This window comes from Lampetra fluviatilis, chromosome 1 (genome assembly GCF_964198595.1).
Source record: "Lampetra fluviatilis chromosome 1, kcLamFluv1.1, whole genome shotgun sequence".
Taxonomy (NCBI): domain Eukaryota; kingdom Metazoa; phylum Chordata; class Hyperoartia; order Petromyzontiformes; family Petromyzontidae; genus Lampetra; species Lampetra fluviatilis.
The window spans coordinates 26,060,149-26,078,888 of record NC_136275.1 but is presented as its reverse complement, the minus strand read 5'-3'; the positions used below and the strand labels follow the sequence as shown (position 1 = coordinate 26,078,888).

The following is an 18,740-nucleotide window of genomic DNA, read 5'->3' as shown; positions in this document are numbered from 1 at the left end:
AAACTTTATGCTCTTACATCACACGAGACTACACCGTACTATATACTGCCATAGACAAACCCAACATTAAATTATATACTGTATTAATATCCACCAACCTATACCTTATACATTGTAATATTGCACTATGTATTATTCTACCCACCCTAATGTATATCACACTGCTGTATATTGACTATACAATTACGATACTATATATTACGTTGTACATTGTATTAAGCATGTAAATGTTATACTATTTGTTATTATACACTGTACCATTGACCGTCGTGTGAAAGATACTAAGAGGAAGCAAGGAAATATGTCAATGGGTGAGTAGTGGAAGGAAACTTGTAGCGGAGCAAAGAATCCATTCCCTGCAGAGAATACAATGCCAGTGAGTGGAACGCGGTCTGAAAGTCACCGTAAACGTGAACACAATCAGTTAAGATCCGAAATGGTTTATTACGTCCTTCCAATGATTGCTAAGCCAGAATCCATCTTCTCGGTTGAAATTGTCTCTGTGTTTGTATATGTGGATCGCCTCATGAACGAATCTCTCATGGTAGCCAGATGGCTTGCAGAGAACCTCTGTCTTGGAGAAGTCAATATCATGTGAGCCCACTGAGTTGTAACAGTGATCTGGCACGGCTGAGGTGTTTGTCCTACCGTGTTTCAAGTCTGCTTTATGTTCACGGATGCGGTCCGAGACATGTCGTTTGGTTTCTCCAATGTAACTGCTACCACAGAGGCAACTTAGTTTGTAGACGCCAGGGTACTGTATGTCTGGAAACACATATTTTACACGGATTTTATGTACTGTGTTGAATCGGACCTGGATCTTGTGGTTTACCAGGATTTTGGAGATCTTTTTTGTGACCCCAGCAATGTAGGGTAAGGTGATGGTCTTGAAAGGCTCCTCAACAGGATCCTTCTTGATGGTTGGAGTGATGGCTTTGCGGATTGTGTCGTCGGAGTAATCATTAGCCTTAAGAGCTTGGCGTACGTGTTTGAGTTCACTGGCAATGTGTTCCTGGTCGGATATGCATTGGGCTCTATGGTATAGAGTCTTGATGAGGGAATTCTTCTGGGATGGATGGTGGTGGGAATCCGGTTTTAGGTAAGCATCCGTATGGGTGGCTTTTCTGTAGACAGAGTGGCTCATTGAACCATCAGGTCTCCTTTTAATTAGGACATCCAAAAAGGGTAGCTTGCCATCTTTTTCGACTTCCATGGTGAATCTGATGGCTGGGTGTATAGAATTGATGTGGTCGAGAAATTGGTCTAGAGTAGGCCGGCCATGTGGCCAGATGACAAAAGTGTCATCTACGTACCTCTTCCATAAGGTCGGGCGTAGAGTGGCAGTCTGGATGGCGTCAGTCTCAAATTTCTCCATAAACACGTTGGCTACAACAAGAGATAGGGGGGAGCCCATTGGGGTGCCCTCAGTTTGCTTGTAGAAAGTTCCATACCAGGTGAAGTATGTATTGGTTAAGCAGTGTCTCACCAGGGGGGGTACCCCAGCGTTCAGTCCTTGATGAACCAAGTCTTCAATGATTGCGATGGTGTCAGGTACAGGAACTTTGGTGAATAAGGAAACCATATCAAAACTGACAAGCAGGTCGTCTGGGGACAGGGAAATCCCCTTGATTGTCGATACCAGGTCAGTAGAGTTTAGTACCGCAGAGGTGGTTTTTCCAGTGAAAGGCCGTAGGATTTCAGACAAAAAACGAGCCAGTTTGTAAGTGGGGGAGTTGATGGTAGAGACAATGGGACGAAGAGGTGTATCTTCTTTATGTATCTTTGGCAAGCCGTATAGTCTTGGTGGCCTGGCTGCAGAAGGTTTCAACGAGAACTGTTTGGTCTGATCAATGAATGCTGTTGAAGCAGAAATTATTTTGTTGGTTTTAGAGACGAGGTTGTTGGTGGGGTCTCTTTTTATTTTTGTATAGCTGCCATCGTTGAGTAGTTCTTGAATTTTGTTGTTGTATTCTATTTTGTCCATGATGACAGTGGCATTGCCTTTGTCGGCTGTATATAGTACGGTGTAGACTCGTGTGATGTAAGAGAATAAAGTTTAGATGGAAGCATATTATATATTTTTTTACGACGTAGAATTGTAATGTATTACTTACTGTTAGTAACTCAGCTTATTGTAGAGTATATTTAGTATACTGATGATACTATGTAGTTTATACTTTAATTGTTTACGTGGTGGTTTTAGTTACTGCAGCTACATACTATTAACACTCCTTCCCTTTATTAATGCTACCCCTATCCCCTCCCTTTGATGCTGCTAATCCTGCATAATGCACGGGCATAAGTAGTGCTATTCACATACCTGCATTTCCCATATTCCCTCCCTTTGATGTTGCTAATCCTGCATAATACACGGGCATAAGTAATACTAATCACATACCTGCATTTCCCATATCCCTTCCCTTTGATGCTGCTAATCCTGCATAATGCACAGGCATGAGTAGTACTAATCACATACCTGCATTTCCCATAAATATGCTAAATGCCTCTTGATATACATATTCTTTTGTCAAGGCGCTCTTTTCCCCCCTTCCAACACAGCCTATATATATGCTCCAAGCACGTGTGCTGTTTCATTTAGACGCTGTCGCCTCGACAGACCTGGTTTTCACCTGAGGACGGCTGCTTGCGTTGTGGCCGAAACGTCGTGAGAATTGTTTTATTATGTTTTATTTTTATTATTTTATTACTTCCCTTCTACGTGACTTTACCGAAAGAACCAAGAAGATGAATCCCTGCAGTCTCGAAAGCATTAAATCGAAATGTAAATATATATTTAACAAAATCATTGTACTGAGTGATTAGTTGGGCTATGAGCAGTTCACTGTAATAACAAACATTTCCAAGAAGAGGCTTTCACTTGGAGAATTGATGAAAACAAATGCATGCGACAAATTTAAACTAACATATTGCAATAAGATTAGCACCTGCACACATGACTGTGCACGTCTCCAACACTTTTAATATCAATGCCGTGACATGCAAGCTCTTCCTGCCAGTTTCAACTGAGTAATGACATAAGACTTGATACCTCAGTGATCAAGCCATGTGTTTTGATGGGAAATGGCAGAAAATTACAAAGAAAAAAATAATTTGCACAGTTCAATGTTGCACTGCTTGGAAGGACCTGTGACCAGGACATCAATGTGGCACTGGACACGGAACCTTTCCCTCCACCAGATCTACTAGGGAGTCTGACAACAATTATACAGTAACTCCATGAACTCTCGCTATATTGCACAACACAATAACATTGAGTGAATAGGACTGCAGCATTAGTTGCAGGGCAAGCACTTCTCAAACTGATCTTAATGCAAGCTATTTCTAGAAAACAACGTGTATACACAAGTTTGGCGTGTGTGGAAGGAAACAATAAAACACAGGTGTATATCTGTGAAACTATCACAATCGTGAATATTATTTAATCAAATTGTGTCCATAAAATATAACATATATTTGTATACACATGCACAGATGTACTAGACCCTGCCTGGTGCAGTCTTATGATCCAAAATCCTCCTGCACAAAACCCAGTGTCTCCATAGGACAGGTCTGAGAGCACGTTCCCTATCCTCCCTCCCTTGTTATGATATTTAAAGCAATTTAAGATTTTAAACTGATGCGTCCTTTTAACATCTAACCCTTCAAGAACATTATTACAATTTACACGAGCCACGCAGTGAGAAACTATAATCTATGAGTATCAGATACAAAATAATAAGTCTAATGTCTCTTTGCTTAAATGGTTATTGAGGCATAAGTGATCCTGAGCCAGTGGTCCTGAGCCAGTGGTGACTCACTATTATTAGAAATGTTTGTTCTTACCAGTTTTAGTCAATTAGTAAACCAACTCTTAAAACACCATTCATGAACAATGTATATTAGAATGTTTTAGATGCCAGAAATAGCATCGCTATAACACATATACAATATTTGTAACGCATTTTCATCTCCTGTTTAGGGGCTTAATATACAGACCACTTGTTTAAAGTTTCCTGTTCACACTAGTGTAAAGGATTTTACACTATGTGCTACAATTAACATGTTCATGTATCTTGTTTGAAATAGATGCAGCCTCAATTTAGGAATGTTGTTCCTCGTAACTGATGACAACTGCGAATATATTTTATGTAAAATTATTAGCGATGTAACAAATAACAATATAAATACGTACTCTCATTTTGACACTATATTGCATGACAATAGATTTGTGTAGAAATGGTCTTCTGTTTGGCAAATAATATTAGTCAAAAGCTGAAAGGGTCACATGAGTTGCTAATTTCTGTACGCATGCAATATTATTAAATTAGGTGAAGAGAAATGAGTGCTCGCATCAGGAATACAACATCATTTTCCATGAATTCTAAATGTTGGCTACAGATGACATGCATGGAGTAAAGTTTTTAGAATTAAATCTCGGTTATGTTAGTAAACAGATCGAGGCAGAATGGTAAGAGGGAAATCCCAAACGACGCTGTAATTAGATGATTTGAGGAACTGGAGCAAGGGGGATAACGTTTCCGGGAGGTTAGTTAAGACACCCGAGGAGCTGCGGTGCCGCAGAGAGAAGCACAGACGGGTTTGCTTGGCGTTACCTATTCCCATAGTGAAGGGCCGGTTCCACCCACGGCTGAGTGCAGTCCTGCTCTGTGAAGCCAATGCACCTGCATTTGATTGCAATTGTTCAGTCATGTTGTGCGCACAGGACATCACACACACACACAAAGTCATCCCACGTCGCGAAGCCTACCTAAAGAGAGGGCCAATTAGATGGCAGTCCAACAGGCCTCCTCCCTTGCACCTGCACATTACAGCAAATGATAGGGCAATAAACAAAAATCCGTCATGCTCAGTATTGTTGAAATTCATCAGCCTCCCCCCCCCCAAAATACCACTATTCCATTGCACATTTGCCGTTTGGGCCAAGGATACCACGGTCAAATATCTACATAAAGCGAAACCATCTATTCATAGAAATTACCATTTTAAGTGAAACAATGGCAAATCTTAATTCTTCACTGCTAATATCTAACTTTAGTAAAACTGCTTGCTATTTTATCAAGTGAAAGTTTCTGTAAATATAACAATAACTTAAAAACATGCATCTCTCAAATGGTATTAACTTTCCAAATGGGAACATTTGGAAAGTAAAGGTGTTTTCAAAATAACCAAATATGCTTAATTTAAATTACAGCTACACCTCTTGGTTGAAAGCATCTACAAGTATAAGTTAGTATGTTTTAATAAACATGTATGTTTTAATAAACATACTCTTTTAAATATAATCTATGTCAAGGATATGGCTTTACCCTTTCTGGCAACACAGCAGGTATTAATATGTTCAAAAGCCAATTAGATACCGATGGTAAGGCATCAAGTCTGCATTAACCACATATGCTTGAAGCAAAACATGCAAACAAACATGCTCTGATAACACTGGGTAACAAATTCTATTTTTTGTTCCTGGGTAGTAAGTGTTGTTTCCTCATTGCTTATGCCTCAAAAGTACAAAACATGGCTATTATTCCCCACAAACTTTGCTTTTGTGACCAGGACAGTGATATTTTGAAATTTACCTATTTTCCAGAACATCCGAGATAGATTCAGTGCTGAGTAAACTTGGAGTAACTTCTAGAACATTAGATTCGAAGCTTTCGTGACTGCAGGAATTACTCTTTGGTTCTTTTGGTAAAGTCACGTAGAAAGAAAATAAATTAAATAATAATAGTACTATTTGGTTCTTTCGGTAAAGTCACGTAGTTAGAAATAAAATAAAACAAATCACTACGTTTCGATCGCAACACAAGCGGTTGTCATCAAGCAAAGAAGTCAGCCTCTAAAGGAAAACTGTTTATAAAGGTCTGGGGATGGGCGTAGCCCAAGTGTATCAACAGCACCAAGAGCATGGGAGGTGCACGAGTGCCAATGCAGCAACAATGCCAATGTAGCAGCAATGCCAATGCAACAATTCCACACAACTCTCTCATTTTTCTCTACCCCAGCGTACTCGGAGCAGCAAGGCCAGTGCTTCCACCAGGATACACTGGACTTTGAATGCCGCTAACAAGGACAGTATAAGGAGAACATTTTGTGGCTGATTCGTGAAAGTGATTTACAGTATAATCGTAAATCTCGAAAAACTACTCACTTCTAAATCTTTTGTAGTAATTTTTGTTTTACTTTAGTATAAATACATGTTCATTTTGATTCATATCTTGTTTTTTTCTGACTTTATGTGAACGAAAAGAAACACATTCGCCCGTTTTCTCATTGAAAATAGGAAAATTTCAAAATATCACTGTCCTGGTCACAAAATCAAAGTTTGTGGGGAATAATAGCCAATTTCTATACTTTTTAGGCATAAGCAATTTTGAAATAAGACTTACTACCCAGGAACAAAAACTCTGTGTAATGTATGCATTGTCTTTGAAACTAATTGGCCCACACCAGAGACAGCCTTCCTTATGGCCATGTCTCAAAAGTGTTAGACCAGAGAATGCCAAAAGGCGAACAGTTTTATTGCCAGAAAGGTTAAAGCCTATTCTTATTCTTTCATCATTTTGATACTGACGAAAAGGTCCCATCAATATGAGAACAATTATTTTCTTTCGATTGCTTCATTATTTAATTCTGGTGGAAGTAATTTAAGCCCACCTCTACAGCCTCTTTTCCTGAATGCTTACCCAGGATTGGAGTGGCCTGCTCGGCCTACCGCAGTTTCCTGCCTCCCCCTCTGACTCTGGGGATGGCTAACTGCACGTGGCCTGTGGCCGCAAGACCAAAGCAATGTATCCCACATACTATTCAACCAGACCTGAACATATTTAAAAGGGCTGTGTACATTTCGATTTAAAGCTTTCGTGACTGCAGGGATTCATCTTCTTGGTTCTTTCGGTAAAGTCACGTAGAATGGAAATAATAAAATAATAAAATAAACATAATAAAATAATTCTCACGACGTTTCGGCCACAACGCAATCAGCCGTCCTCAGGTGAAGAACAGGTCTGTTCTTGTGGCCGAAACGTCGTGAGAATTATTTAATTATGTTTTATTTTATTATTTTATTATTTCCATTCTACGTGACTTTACCGAAAGAACCAAGAAGAAGGGCTGTGTAGTTAATACATTGTCAATTCAGTCAGCACAAGCAGTGGAAAATCCACAACATATTTAAACGCAGTATATACGTTTGATAATTGAACATGAATAATACCTCTTCAGTTGATTTATCCTCAAATGTTCAACATACATTATTTAATATTTCCAATAATCAAACATTTTATTAATTTCATATTGTCAAAAATCAAACATAGCAATCACATTATATTGCCAAGAATCATACAAAACATGTATAAGTTATTTTCATATGTACAACAGGTGCAATATTTTTTATTACAGAAAATGATTGAATATACTGTTGGTAATCTTGATTAGAAGTTTTTGTGACTGCAGGATTTCATACTCTTAGGTTATTTCGGTAAAGTCACGTAGCTACGTAAATAAATAAATAATAGCTCACGACGTTTCGATCGCAACAACAAGCGATCGTGCTCAGGTGAAAGGGAGAAACATGCCTCTGTGACGAGGCATTATATAGCACGATCGCTTGTCGTTGCGATCGAAACATCGTGATATATTATTTATATATTTTCCTATCTACGTGACTTTACCAAAAGACGCTAAGAGTATACTGACGATAACTGAGGATATTTTTTAAAAGTTACATAATATGTTTATGCTAATTGAGGATATATGAAATACGTTGATTAAATCAAACAAAACTAAACATAGCAAGAGATATGTCATCAAAAGATGGGAGGATCGAATACAGAAGATTGACATGGTTAATTTAAAATTCTAGATTTGAAGCTTTCGTGACTGCAAGGATTCATACTCTTAGTTCTTTCGGTAAAGTCACGTAGGTAAATCTGGCTGTGACGGTCCCACCTGATGACGGAGACTTGTGTTGCCTCCGAAACGTCGTGATTTTATTGCTTTATTTTTATTAATTTTCATTTCATTTTTTACCTACGTGACTTTACCGAAAGAACTAAGAGTATAATTAAAAATTGCTATCTTCAATTTGTGCTCCTATTCATGTAAATATTTCACTTTTATATTTTTACATTATACCTGATGATGATTGCTTGTGTTGCAATCGAAACGTCGTATTCTATTATTTAATTTAATTTATCATTTTATCTTTAGACGTGACTTAACCGAAAGAACCAAATAATAATTCCTGCAGTCACGAAAGTTCTAAAATTAAGACTTTTAATATTCTTAAAATTTTAGAAAATATAAAAAAAACTCACAATAAATATTATTGCCATTTTATTACTTTAAATAGCAGATTACTTTTCGTGCTCTGAGTACAAGATTTTTTCAGAACAGTATGCAAATGAAAATAATCTCTTAATTTCCATTGTAGAGCAATGGGTTCTCTACAAAACGAAACTATACACTTTTTTATCAGGTAAGTCCCACTGAGCTATATAGCTCTTTTTCAGCACAAATGATAGCGCAATGAAGTGGATTATCGTATGAACATTTATAGCACCTGAATACTCTAAACACATGTTTCTAAATGTGGAGGCAAAAACCAGAGGAACCGGAGAAAAATCCACACGACCACAGAAAAAACATGCAAACTCCAAATATACAGACGTCAGGGTCAGGATTGAACCCATGACCTCCTGTATACCAGGCAAGGTAATTAGCATCTCACCACCGTGGTACCCTACAAGTGAAAATACATTGTGAGGTCATTATTTTGTGCACCAAACAAGATGATGTTGGTAGTCTTTTTTAAGTCAAGCGCAACAATTTTTTCAGGGCCATCCACCTTCTTTACTATGAAAAATGCATGGCCTCAACTGTACACTTAGCATAGCAATGGGCAGCTTATTAAGAAGAGCTCTCTGTGATTGAAAATGACGATCCTCCCAGGATAATATGTGAATCAGTGTGCGTGACTGTGACTGCACTGATGGTGCAAATGTTCACTCGGAATCCAATAAAGGAGCAACAACAGAACAAATCTGCAGTTTATTTTTTAAATAAAAAAAACTTCCAACCAGCCATGAATGACATGAATATGTTGAAAAGTTTCATTGTTTTATTCATTCTTTGAATAATTCTATCTACAATGTCGGTCTAATTACGAGAGAAAAAAAGCGAGTTCACGAAGGAGCCGTGATGTGCATGTGTACGCGTGTGCGTGCCAATTCCTATTCTCGGATTAGAATTTCCATGAGCGTGTGTGTGGCTCCCATTTCCAACACCTAGGGGGTTCTCCAATCTATACATCTGTTGACCTTTACAATGGTTTTTGTGATGCTGAGCACATTAAAGGGACAGATCGCTCACTCTTGCTCACGTTTGGTCCCGGAGCTTGTGCCTGCGAGTGTGCGCTTGTGGATGCCGTGCTTGTGTGCGCTCACCCATGGGAGCAATTGGGGTGGCAGGGCTGGCAAGTATTGTTGTTGTCGGGGTACTTTGAGATGATCTCGTCATTCTCACCCTGTGCCCCGACGGGACACGCACTCACACAGTGGGGGCCGTCCTTGTAGTGCGCACAACGCACGCAGCTGTTGGAGCCCTGTGAAAAGGCATCAGAACGGAACTTCTGTTAGTCTCCCCTTTCAGCATCATCTCTTGTGCTGATTCTCTCCAATTATTGCTTACTCCCATCTCCTGTCTGTGTACATTACGATCTCTCCACGAAATCAAACAACTCTGTTTAAATAGTATATTTCTTAAAAAAAAAACTTCCCTTCCTTTGCTTCTGCCCATCCTGATTAGTCTTTGTCTTGATATACTCGTGTAAACCATTAATTGCCAATTTGAAATGTATTGAAATGGAAATTGTTTAGTTCTCAAATAAAGCAAATCTAGATGAATATAACATTAAACAAGCATTGCATCAATATTTTGAGAGGCTTTGTTATTTCAAAGGTGTAGGGACAATTAGCAATGAAATATTTTTTTAATAGAAATTACCATTCTTTATGTAACTCATGCAGTGATATTTTTGTACCAATTTATATGCAAAACTAATGGAAACTGGAGGCACATGGGTTAAAGATCTGCTAAAACATGCATGAGATTCTCTGCTTAGCATTGTGCTTTTGCATAAATGAATTGTGGCTGCAGCATATGTCTGCCCGCAGCAGCAATAAATTATGTAAAACATGTAAGCAATATTTTCGAAGTGGCAGTTGTGGCCGCGGAGGTGTTAGCTGGTACAATAAAATAGAAAATAAAATAAACAAAGGTCTTAATAATAGATTAGCCAAGTTGTGAATACATGGAATAAGCTGTTGGGGAGGAGCGGGGAGGGGATGTGTATGTACCGGGCCAAAGCAGGTGACCGAGTCGTTCACAGGGAGGCATTCGGGGTCGCAAGGTGCACACACAGCGTCCTGCATGTGCTCGCGGTATGGCCTGCGCTCGCAGAGGCATGCGAAAAAAACCGTCAGCAAAATGAACCAGAAATTGTACGGCGATCAAACCGCAGTGGAATTGCGATGCGGTGCACGTTGAGTAACGTAGACTGACTCTTAAATAGCATACAGGCATGCGTGGAATTATCAGCAAAAAGAGGTATGGCACTGCTGCTATGATGAGCATCACCAACTGGGGTTAATGTAACACTAGATTTTGAAAAGATACAGTGCAATATCAGAGTTTGGTTAATTAAAAAGGTTACAAGACACGATCTTAGCATATATTTATGGACCATTATAACAAATATACCATTTGTTTGTTTACAGACACCCTAGAACTCTTATTTATGAATTGATCACAGATTTTTCACTGCTCTGCACCTTTAATAAATGCATTGCTGATTTTAAACAAATCATGAAGCTGTACTCTTGGGTTCTTTCGGTAAAGTCACGTAGGTATAAAATCATGAAGCTGCAAAACAGTTTACGATATTGGTTTTAAAGGCCAGCCATCTTGGCTACATTCAATGGTCAGATTATTTTATGCAGAACAGGTATAGATGTGCTCTAAAAAAAATCACGTTTAAATAATGGCATCCTTGTTGGATTTTTATTTAGCAAAAAAAACATGTTAACTCTCATCCAGAAAAACAATATTCGCATAATCCTAGTGCTACTTTCACTGTTATATTAACCCTAGTGTATTATATTTACAGGCTACAGCTCTATTTTTGCTTGGTGGGACCAGTTTGGCAGTCGTATAAATGTGACCATGAGCACATCAAAGTGTCTGCATTTTGTTAATTTCCAATACATCTTGAATGCACAAGTGTTGCTGGTTTGTGGTATTCCTGCAGAGGAATTTCTTAACACAATTTCAATGATGACAATATATCCATATGCAACGAGTAGAACATACTATGGTACAGTCGATAAGTACTTATGCTTGAATATAATTGAAAATATTTCTTGTTTGTATCTCAAGTGCACCGATGGGGGTAGATGACGTTCCATGGCTCAATGTCTGCGTGTACATTTGCGACAAAGGTTCATATCACAGATAATGGACTGTTACAAATACAAAAAATAAAAAGGTATTATGGTAGTTAGCGCTTTAATAGTTACATGTAAATAATAATTTACTGAAATTATTAGTCATGCTCTGCAGTTTGCATATGTTTTAGTTCATTCCCAGTGTACCATACATTTTCAGAGCGAATTAATTTTTAATTAACCAGCGACTTATAAAAAAGGTAACAAAATAAACAAGCAAACATTGTGTCCTTCATATATCGATTCAGTACACATGCAATAAATGATAACATAGATACATCGTTTTCAATGAGATGTGTTTTATATGTGATAAATACCAATGGAAGTTAAATGCAAGTTGTTAAACGATACTGAAGGACATTAATAACTAAAGTTTAATAATGTTGTAAATACGCACTTTTAAATGTTTATTGAAAATGTGCCAACTAGAATTAATATACACTAACATGGGAACGTTATAAGCATTCCTTTGATTTATGTACAATGAATCACAACGTGAAACACTGTCACAGACTGAAATCTTTACATCTTGAAACAAAACATTTTGATTACAATTTATAAAAAGTTGCAAACCCAAGTTAAAGTTGCAATCTGGATATATATGACAATGATACATTCTGACTGACAGTGGATATGGTTTTTCCCACATTTCGCACACCATTTCACAGAACATTCCTCACAGCCAAACGTGGAGCAAAACTATTTTGAGCCTATGCCAGCCTGCCATGTGATGCGTGCTCTGCAGGAACATCAGGAGCTTGTGAAGAATTCAAATGGAACCATGAATTATAGAACACTCAAGAAGCAGGAAACACGATAAAGTGTGTCAATTCCTTTTTTTTTAAGCATGGGGTACATGTCTCCATGCTTTATATTGATAATGTCTTGAATTAGCATGACAATGGAATGCCTTGAATTACTTCAAAATGTAATAATGTATTTCTCCAAACTCAACATTTGTTTTTAGTCTATCAACTTCTTCACATAAAACAATACAATTTATTATTTCAAAGCACCACTTATGAGGGAGAGAACTGCAATTTATAATGCATGAAATTATAGCAACTTTACGATATGTAATCATCACTGACTTTCTGCTGTAGGTGACTCAGGTGGCCAGTGTTGTGAAAATTGTCCGAATTATTTGTTTTAAATGTCGAGCAGAAGTTTGTTTTATGATTGTTTTTGCACATATAACTGATGAAGAATTTTAGATTTACGTAGATTTAATAGTTGCATTGTTTTTCTGCATCAAGATATTATTTTGTACTGTACTTATCGCATTCCAGGTCTCCCTTGCAAATAATTCTAATTACCAGTTTTTTCCAAAGGCCATCAGCTTCAGCAATGCGTTGTACTTAAGACTACTTATTATTCTTAAACGTCAACATGATGCATGAAATATTATTTGCATTTGCTCCCTGATCGATGTTTGTCAATTTGTCTTGGTATAATGCCCAAGCATGTATCTCTCCATAATTATTTTCAGCTTTTGTTTCATTTTAGTTTTGTCAGTGTACAATTTCATCCCCATCTATCTTCAATAACTCCTCTTGCTATACATAATTCTGCTGTGCGTCCCAGTTGCGTTCGTTGTTCAGCGAACTTGTTGCTCACGCCTGACCCCTCAGTGATGTAGTGTTGTAAATAAATGCGGACGACTTCATGTCTTCTTCCCAGGCCACTTTATTACAGTCTGTTTTTATAACATTTGTTTTAGTTATGCCGAGGATCTGCCGTCCATCGCTCGTTCGCTCCCTCACTCGCCGCGTCCCTATCCTATTCTCTACTCTCCTTTTCTCACCCCTCTCGTTAAGCGTGCCGACGTAGGGACTATGCTCACGCCTTTAGCGTCCTACTCCTGATCTGTACGGGGCCCGTGTCTCGCTGTCTCAGCGGGTTGATACCACCAACCGCCTCTTCTGGCTGCCGAGCGCGGACATGCAGCCATTATTGAATATGAGCGCGTTGAACCACTACACATGCACAAGTGAATGATGGGTACTGTGTGCGGCTGACCCCTCAGTGATGTAACAGGATTCCACACAGGAGCGGGCACGGCGGAAGAACCGACAGGAGATACACTGGTCAGGGCCAGGCCCCCAGCAACCATGCTCCGAGCATAGCAAGTCACACACAGCACCATCCGCATCTGCAATGGACATACACATCGACACTTCTGCAAACATTCGCAAGCTACACAAATAAAAACACAGAAATACAATCACCAATTGTGCCATTTTGAATAAAGTCCCTGCATAATGTAAGCGCTGTTGTGCATGCATACATTCGAATGTACTCAGCAATCTTGAACAAAAATGTCTGCCAAGACTGTACAATTATTTGTTAAAACTTTAAATGAAGATTGCTCCCGTGGCTGTGGATACTAGCGACGGAGAGGGGTTGTGAGGGAATGGAGTTGGAAGGGCTGAGCCCACAGAGCATCAAGAGTGTGCGACCTGGTTCTGGTGCTGATGCTGGACCTGGCTTGGGAGAGAAGTGGCCTGGCAGAGCCTGGTTCCCAGTGGTCATGGAAACGAGGCATACAAGTGCTATTAACTCTGCGTCTTAAACGCAAACATGGCTGACAAGTTTAACTACGCGAAGAATATTGTGGCCTGTGTGGCTCGATTCTGAGTTGACTCTGTGACATTTGAAATCGCGTCTGGGGTTACCCCAGGTAAAAGCAAGCAGCAAAATTACAAAAGGATGCCTGGGAACCTGTGCCAGAAGCTCCCATTGGCCTGGACTAAAGTGGGTTTCTGGTTCCCTCCTAGGTTGAGAACTGAGCCAGCCAGCATAGTTGCCAATGGTCATTGGAAGTTTAACACGTAGGCTTTCGCGACCAATATCATCCATAAGAGTTTTTTTGGGACATGGCATACATTTTCATGGCAGAATGAATGACAACCAAAATGTATCATATAATAATTTCCATTAATAATGCAAGAGAAACAAGCAGCCATGAGGTCCACCTAATGGAGTTTATACAAAAAAAAATAATGCAACCAACTATATTTCTGAACCAATCTCTAGCTGCAAAGATCACACCTCCGAATAATGTGGTTGACAACGTACGATGAGAAAGAAGTTTAACATACATACAAATGTTTGTTTATAGCTATATGGATACAGACTTAATTGTGCTCAATTCATGCGAAGTGTAATTGGAAGCTCATGTAGCATCCTCTAAAAATGTTTTCAGTATAAGTTAGAAATTCTAAATGGATTTCACATGATTAGTCACAACTAGTCATGGCAATTTCTAAAAAGGAGCAGGGGTATGTTTGAAGACATTGCATTGATATCAGAGGAGCATAATTCATGCTCCATTGTGCATTCACACCAAACATTTCACAATTAACTAAGTTTATGACTCCATTTGTATACATTTTGACAGAAAAGGTATGTAATGAAAAACGTAAGAGAAGAACCACAATCTTTATAACGTTTCCATACAGCAAATATATACCAGATTAACATTTTATAACGTGGGTGTGCATGTATACTGTCATTTGTGGTAAGCGGCGACCCGAGTTATATTCCCGCTCATGGCCAACACCAGTGATATTCTTAACTGGTCCTGGGCCTCCCCTAAGTCGACTCAGCCGCAAATGAGTACCCGGTTTGGTGTGTAAACATTGCCACTGGGGAGACAAAGGCGGCCGGGTGTGGTGCTGTTCCCCCACCCCCTCGTGTACCATGTCGGCCTTCATAGGTGCTCGCCAACAGCACTTGCCCCAACAGTCTGTTGAGGCTAAATGGGGGATCTATGTCTTTGTTTTGTCATATGTAATCTATAATAAAGTTTAGTTTTAAAAATGAAAAAAACTGAGTAAGATTACATTTAGGGCATGCTTGCATGAGGAATTCCAACTCGTAATGAACCCATGGAAGCACTGAAAGCACTGTTTTTCTGGGTTTCATTATGCTGTGATTTCTACATCTCTAATCCTGTCAAGTACACGAAAATGTAATATATATTTACATACAATATTTAATTTTTAAAGTAAAATATTGGTAAACCCTTTGTGTAATTGTGTATATCCATTGCAAACTATCAATAGGCCTACCACCATGGCACAATATATTCTAGAACAGTAACATTTAAATTCATAATGCGTGTGACATTCCAGCAGAACAGATTAAAACCACATTTGAACCAAATACGCTTTTCAACTTCAGCACTTTAGATGAATACAAACGCTCAACGGTCTAATGATGTCTCGGCATTGTTACCTCCTCCACAGGCCTTATCTAATAAATAAAACCCCCTCAAACATGTGAATATGAATCGACTGCATTCAAAAGATAACACAATTATTGTGACATAAATGTACACAACTTATCGATATCCGAACGATAAGTGGAGAGCGCTGGGAGACTCTTACTGCAGTCGGCTTCTGGCTTGTTGTCGTGAACATATGACGTCTGTTGTTCGCTCACAAACACCGCAGGCCATTTGATTGTATTGTAGTAGCACAGACGTTCGTTATTCTTGAGGTAGACATTGCCGGCACTCACTTCCTGCAGGGAGGCTAGCCCCAGTGCCGTGATGTTGGGGATGCGAGCCACAAGAAGAGAAAAGGTCCTGCCCACACCGCAAAAAGCCAACGTCATATAATATACTACACGAGAAAAGTAAAGCAATGGATACGGTCAAATAGTTGAAATGTAGATCGTAGGCTTTGCGTTAACTTGTGTTTCTTTAATTGCGAAATTTCAAAAAGATAGAGCAGTGCATGAACCATGGTTATGCAAGGTATGCAATAAAAGCAAATGTGGAGTAAATGTGGCTCCCCTTCGATAAAACTACCAAACATTACGATTCCCAGTTAGTTAGGTGGTGACAAAAACAGCTGGAAATGTATATTTGCATAACCATGTGCAGAAAAGTGTACATTTGTGCCAACAATTGAAATCTGCAACCATGTCGTCTTCCCATATCTATCCCTCCACATTAAAATAATATTTTTACATATTCCGTCTGTCACAACCTTGTGGGAGTGAGATTTATCAGCAGCTTGGGTCAACACAAGCAAACTCTGGACCAGTTTCAACATTTAGTGTGTCATCAACAGTGGCAGGCCTGTTGAACTGCCTGCTATTTATCGGTTAACGCATGTGTTGTACATACTACAAAAATTTAAGTAAGTTATTCCACAATGATGTTTAATGATTGTTTCGTGTTGAATAAAACACAGATGTGCCCACAAGTCTTCTCACACGTGCAAACATGGGGAGAAACAGGGATATTGTAACACGTAGGCTTTTGCGACCAATATCATACATAACACAGGTTTTTTTTTTGGGTTAGATCGCATAAATATATAAATATGTCGTTAAAATTGGCTGTGTTGGGTGGTGGCGGGTTTAGCGACACATCTATATATTTACGCGATCTTACCCAAAAGAAATCTGTATTACCGAGGGATATTGTACTCTAATTCCTTTACACGGCTCCCTAATGGGAAGTGTCTTCTGTTCCCAAAAGACAATTGTAATCTTGAAATAAACTCTATTATTATGTTTGAGTAATACGGATTAATCAATCCTTCCTGCACATGCATCTGTTGGACTATGCTTGTTCATATCTCTGTTAATATATATAACTATATATGTACCATCACTATCTAACATATATAAGTGGCATGCCATGTACATCATCTTGCAAGTTTATAAATGCCAATCACATTGTACTTGCTGCACAGGGCACATATCTCTAGAACATTGCCAATACTCTAACACCTGATCGAATCTTATTGAAGGCATATTTCCATTGCAGGAGACTCTGACCAAATCTTTCCAAAATCACCACAAGCACTTTCCACTTGGACAATCATGCAGCAGATGCCACCATTGATGTATCCTTCTGTGTTAGCCCAATGCGCTGTGACTCTACTCCAATATATCTAGGGTTGATTATGGACAGAAGCCTGACCTTCAAGCCTCACATAAAAAAGATCTGTGAAAAAAACTAATCAAGACTCGCCCTGCTGCAAAAACTTTCAGGAACGATCTGCAGTGCCTAGGCTTATGTGCTGTGAACTACCACCATCTCACTGATCTACTGAGTGGCAGTCACTGTGCTCTAACCTGGTCTGGAAGGTCGTCGACAAAACTGCTAGATACAAAAATATATCACGCAATGTGCAATGAGTATCATAACCAGAACACTGGAAACAATAGTGTTCTGCCATATCGTTTTTTAAACCCGCTACCACCCGACACAGCCAATTAGTAAGGTGTGTCATGTAAACAGAAAATGGCAATTCATTACTAGTATAGCACACCGGCGTGTTGGAGAGCCAATCCACAACATTTACAAACTGAGTACGACGTTTCGCCAATAATTACAACTAGCTTCATCGGGCGACAGCCATATTTGTAGATTTTTTTCTCCAACACACCAGCGTGCTGTACTAGTGTAATGCGGGCGTAAACGGCTTCGCGGATATGACGTCATGGGGGGAGGAGTTAGGTCACGTGGGAGAGATGGGTGAGGTCTTAAGGGAGAGATACCGGAAGAGACGGGAGAGGGTGGGAGACAGAGTTAGAGTGAGGCCACGCAGGGCGGAGGTCGAGGAGTGGCGAGATCGCCACATACACGGAGGATAAGACTTGGCACCGTCGGCCAGCGGTGACCAAGCACGGAGGAGCGACGGGCAGCGGTGGAGCTGCAGTGAGGGCAGCAGTGGAGCTGCAGTGAGGGCAGCCGGAGGACTGCACAGGGGATCTGCAGCGGAGCTGCAGAGGTGTGGAGGCTACGGGAGCAAGAGCAGCTATGGAGCTGCCAAGGGGAGAGCTCTGAGCGAGGGCCGTGCGGGAAAAGTGTAAAAACCCGAATAAAGGACGACGGGGACAAAACCAGGATCGAGTCCCTTATTACACTGGTGTCAGAAGTGAAACGGCATGTCAAAACAGCTCAGAAGAAAGAATATTCCTGCGCCATCGTCTGCTACAACATCCGACGACGACGACCTTCCTCGGGCAGTCGACCTACCTGCGATGGAGGAGGAGATCCGTGCGGGAACAAGTGCGGGTCCGGGAGTCCAAGAGGTCGCCGCGTCGGTGGACCCATCTGCACCTGTGGACGCGGATTGGCGATGGAGGCAGATGGCGGCGCAGCTGGAGACGCTGAAAATCGTGCTCGCGCAATTGTGCGAGCTCGTCACGCCGAGGACGGCGTTGGGGGGAGCCGATGGAGGTCCGCAGGTCGCT

At 39.9% G+C, this 18,740-nt stretch overlaps 1 protein-coding gene across 3 annotated transcripts in view; it reads right to left on the bottom strand.

Annotated features, from left to right (window-relative positions):
• Positions 1–18,740, bottom strand: part of LOC144934341 (receptor tyrosine-protein kinase erbB-4-like) — a 240,005-nt gene that overhangs the window by 50,077 nt on the left and 171,188 nt on the right. For all 3 annotated transcript variants that reach the window (XM_078860026.1, XM_078860032.1, XM_078860040.1), the window contains exons 12-16: positions 15,911–16,110; positions 13,539–13,671; positions 10,374–10,464; positions 9,462–9,619; positions 4,769–4,819 (exon numbers count right to left, since the gene is read on the bottom strand). In XM_078860026.1, coding sequence (XP_078716152.1) covers positions 4,769–4,819; positions 9,462–9,619; positions 10,374–10,464; positions 13,539–13,671; positions 15,911–16,110 — 633 coding nt within the window. The remainder of the gene's footprint in view (positions 1–4,768; positions 4,820–9,461; positions 9,620–10,373; positions 10,465–13,538; positions 13,672–15,910; positions 16,111–18,740) is intronic.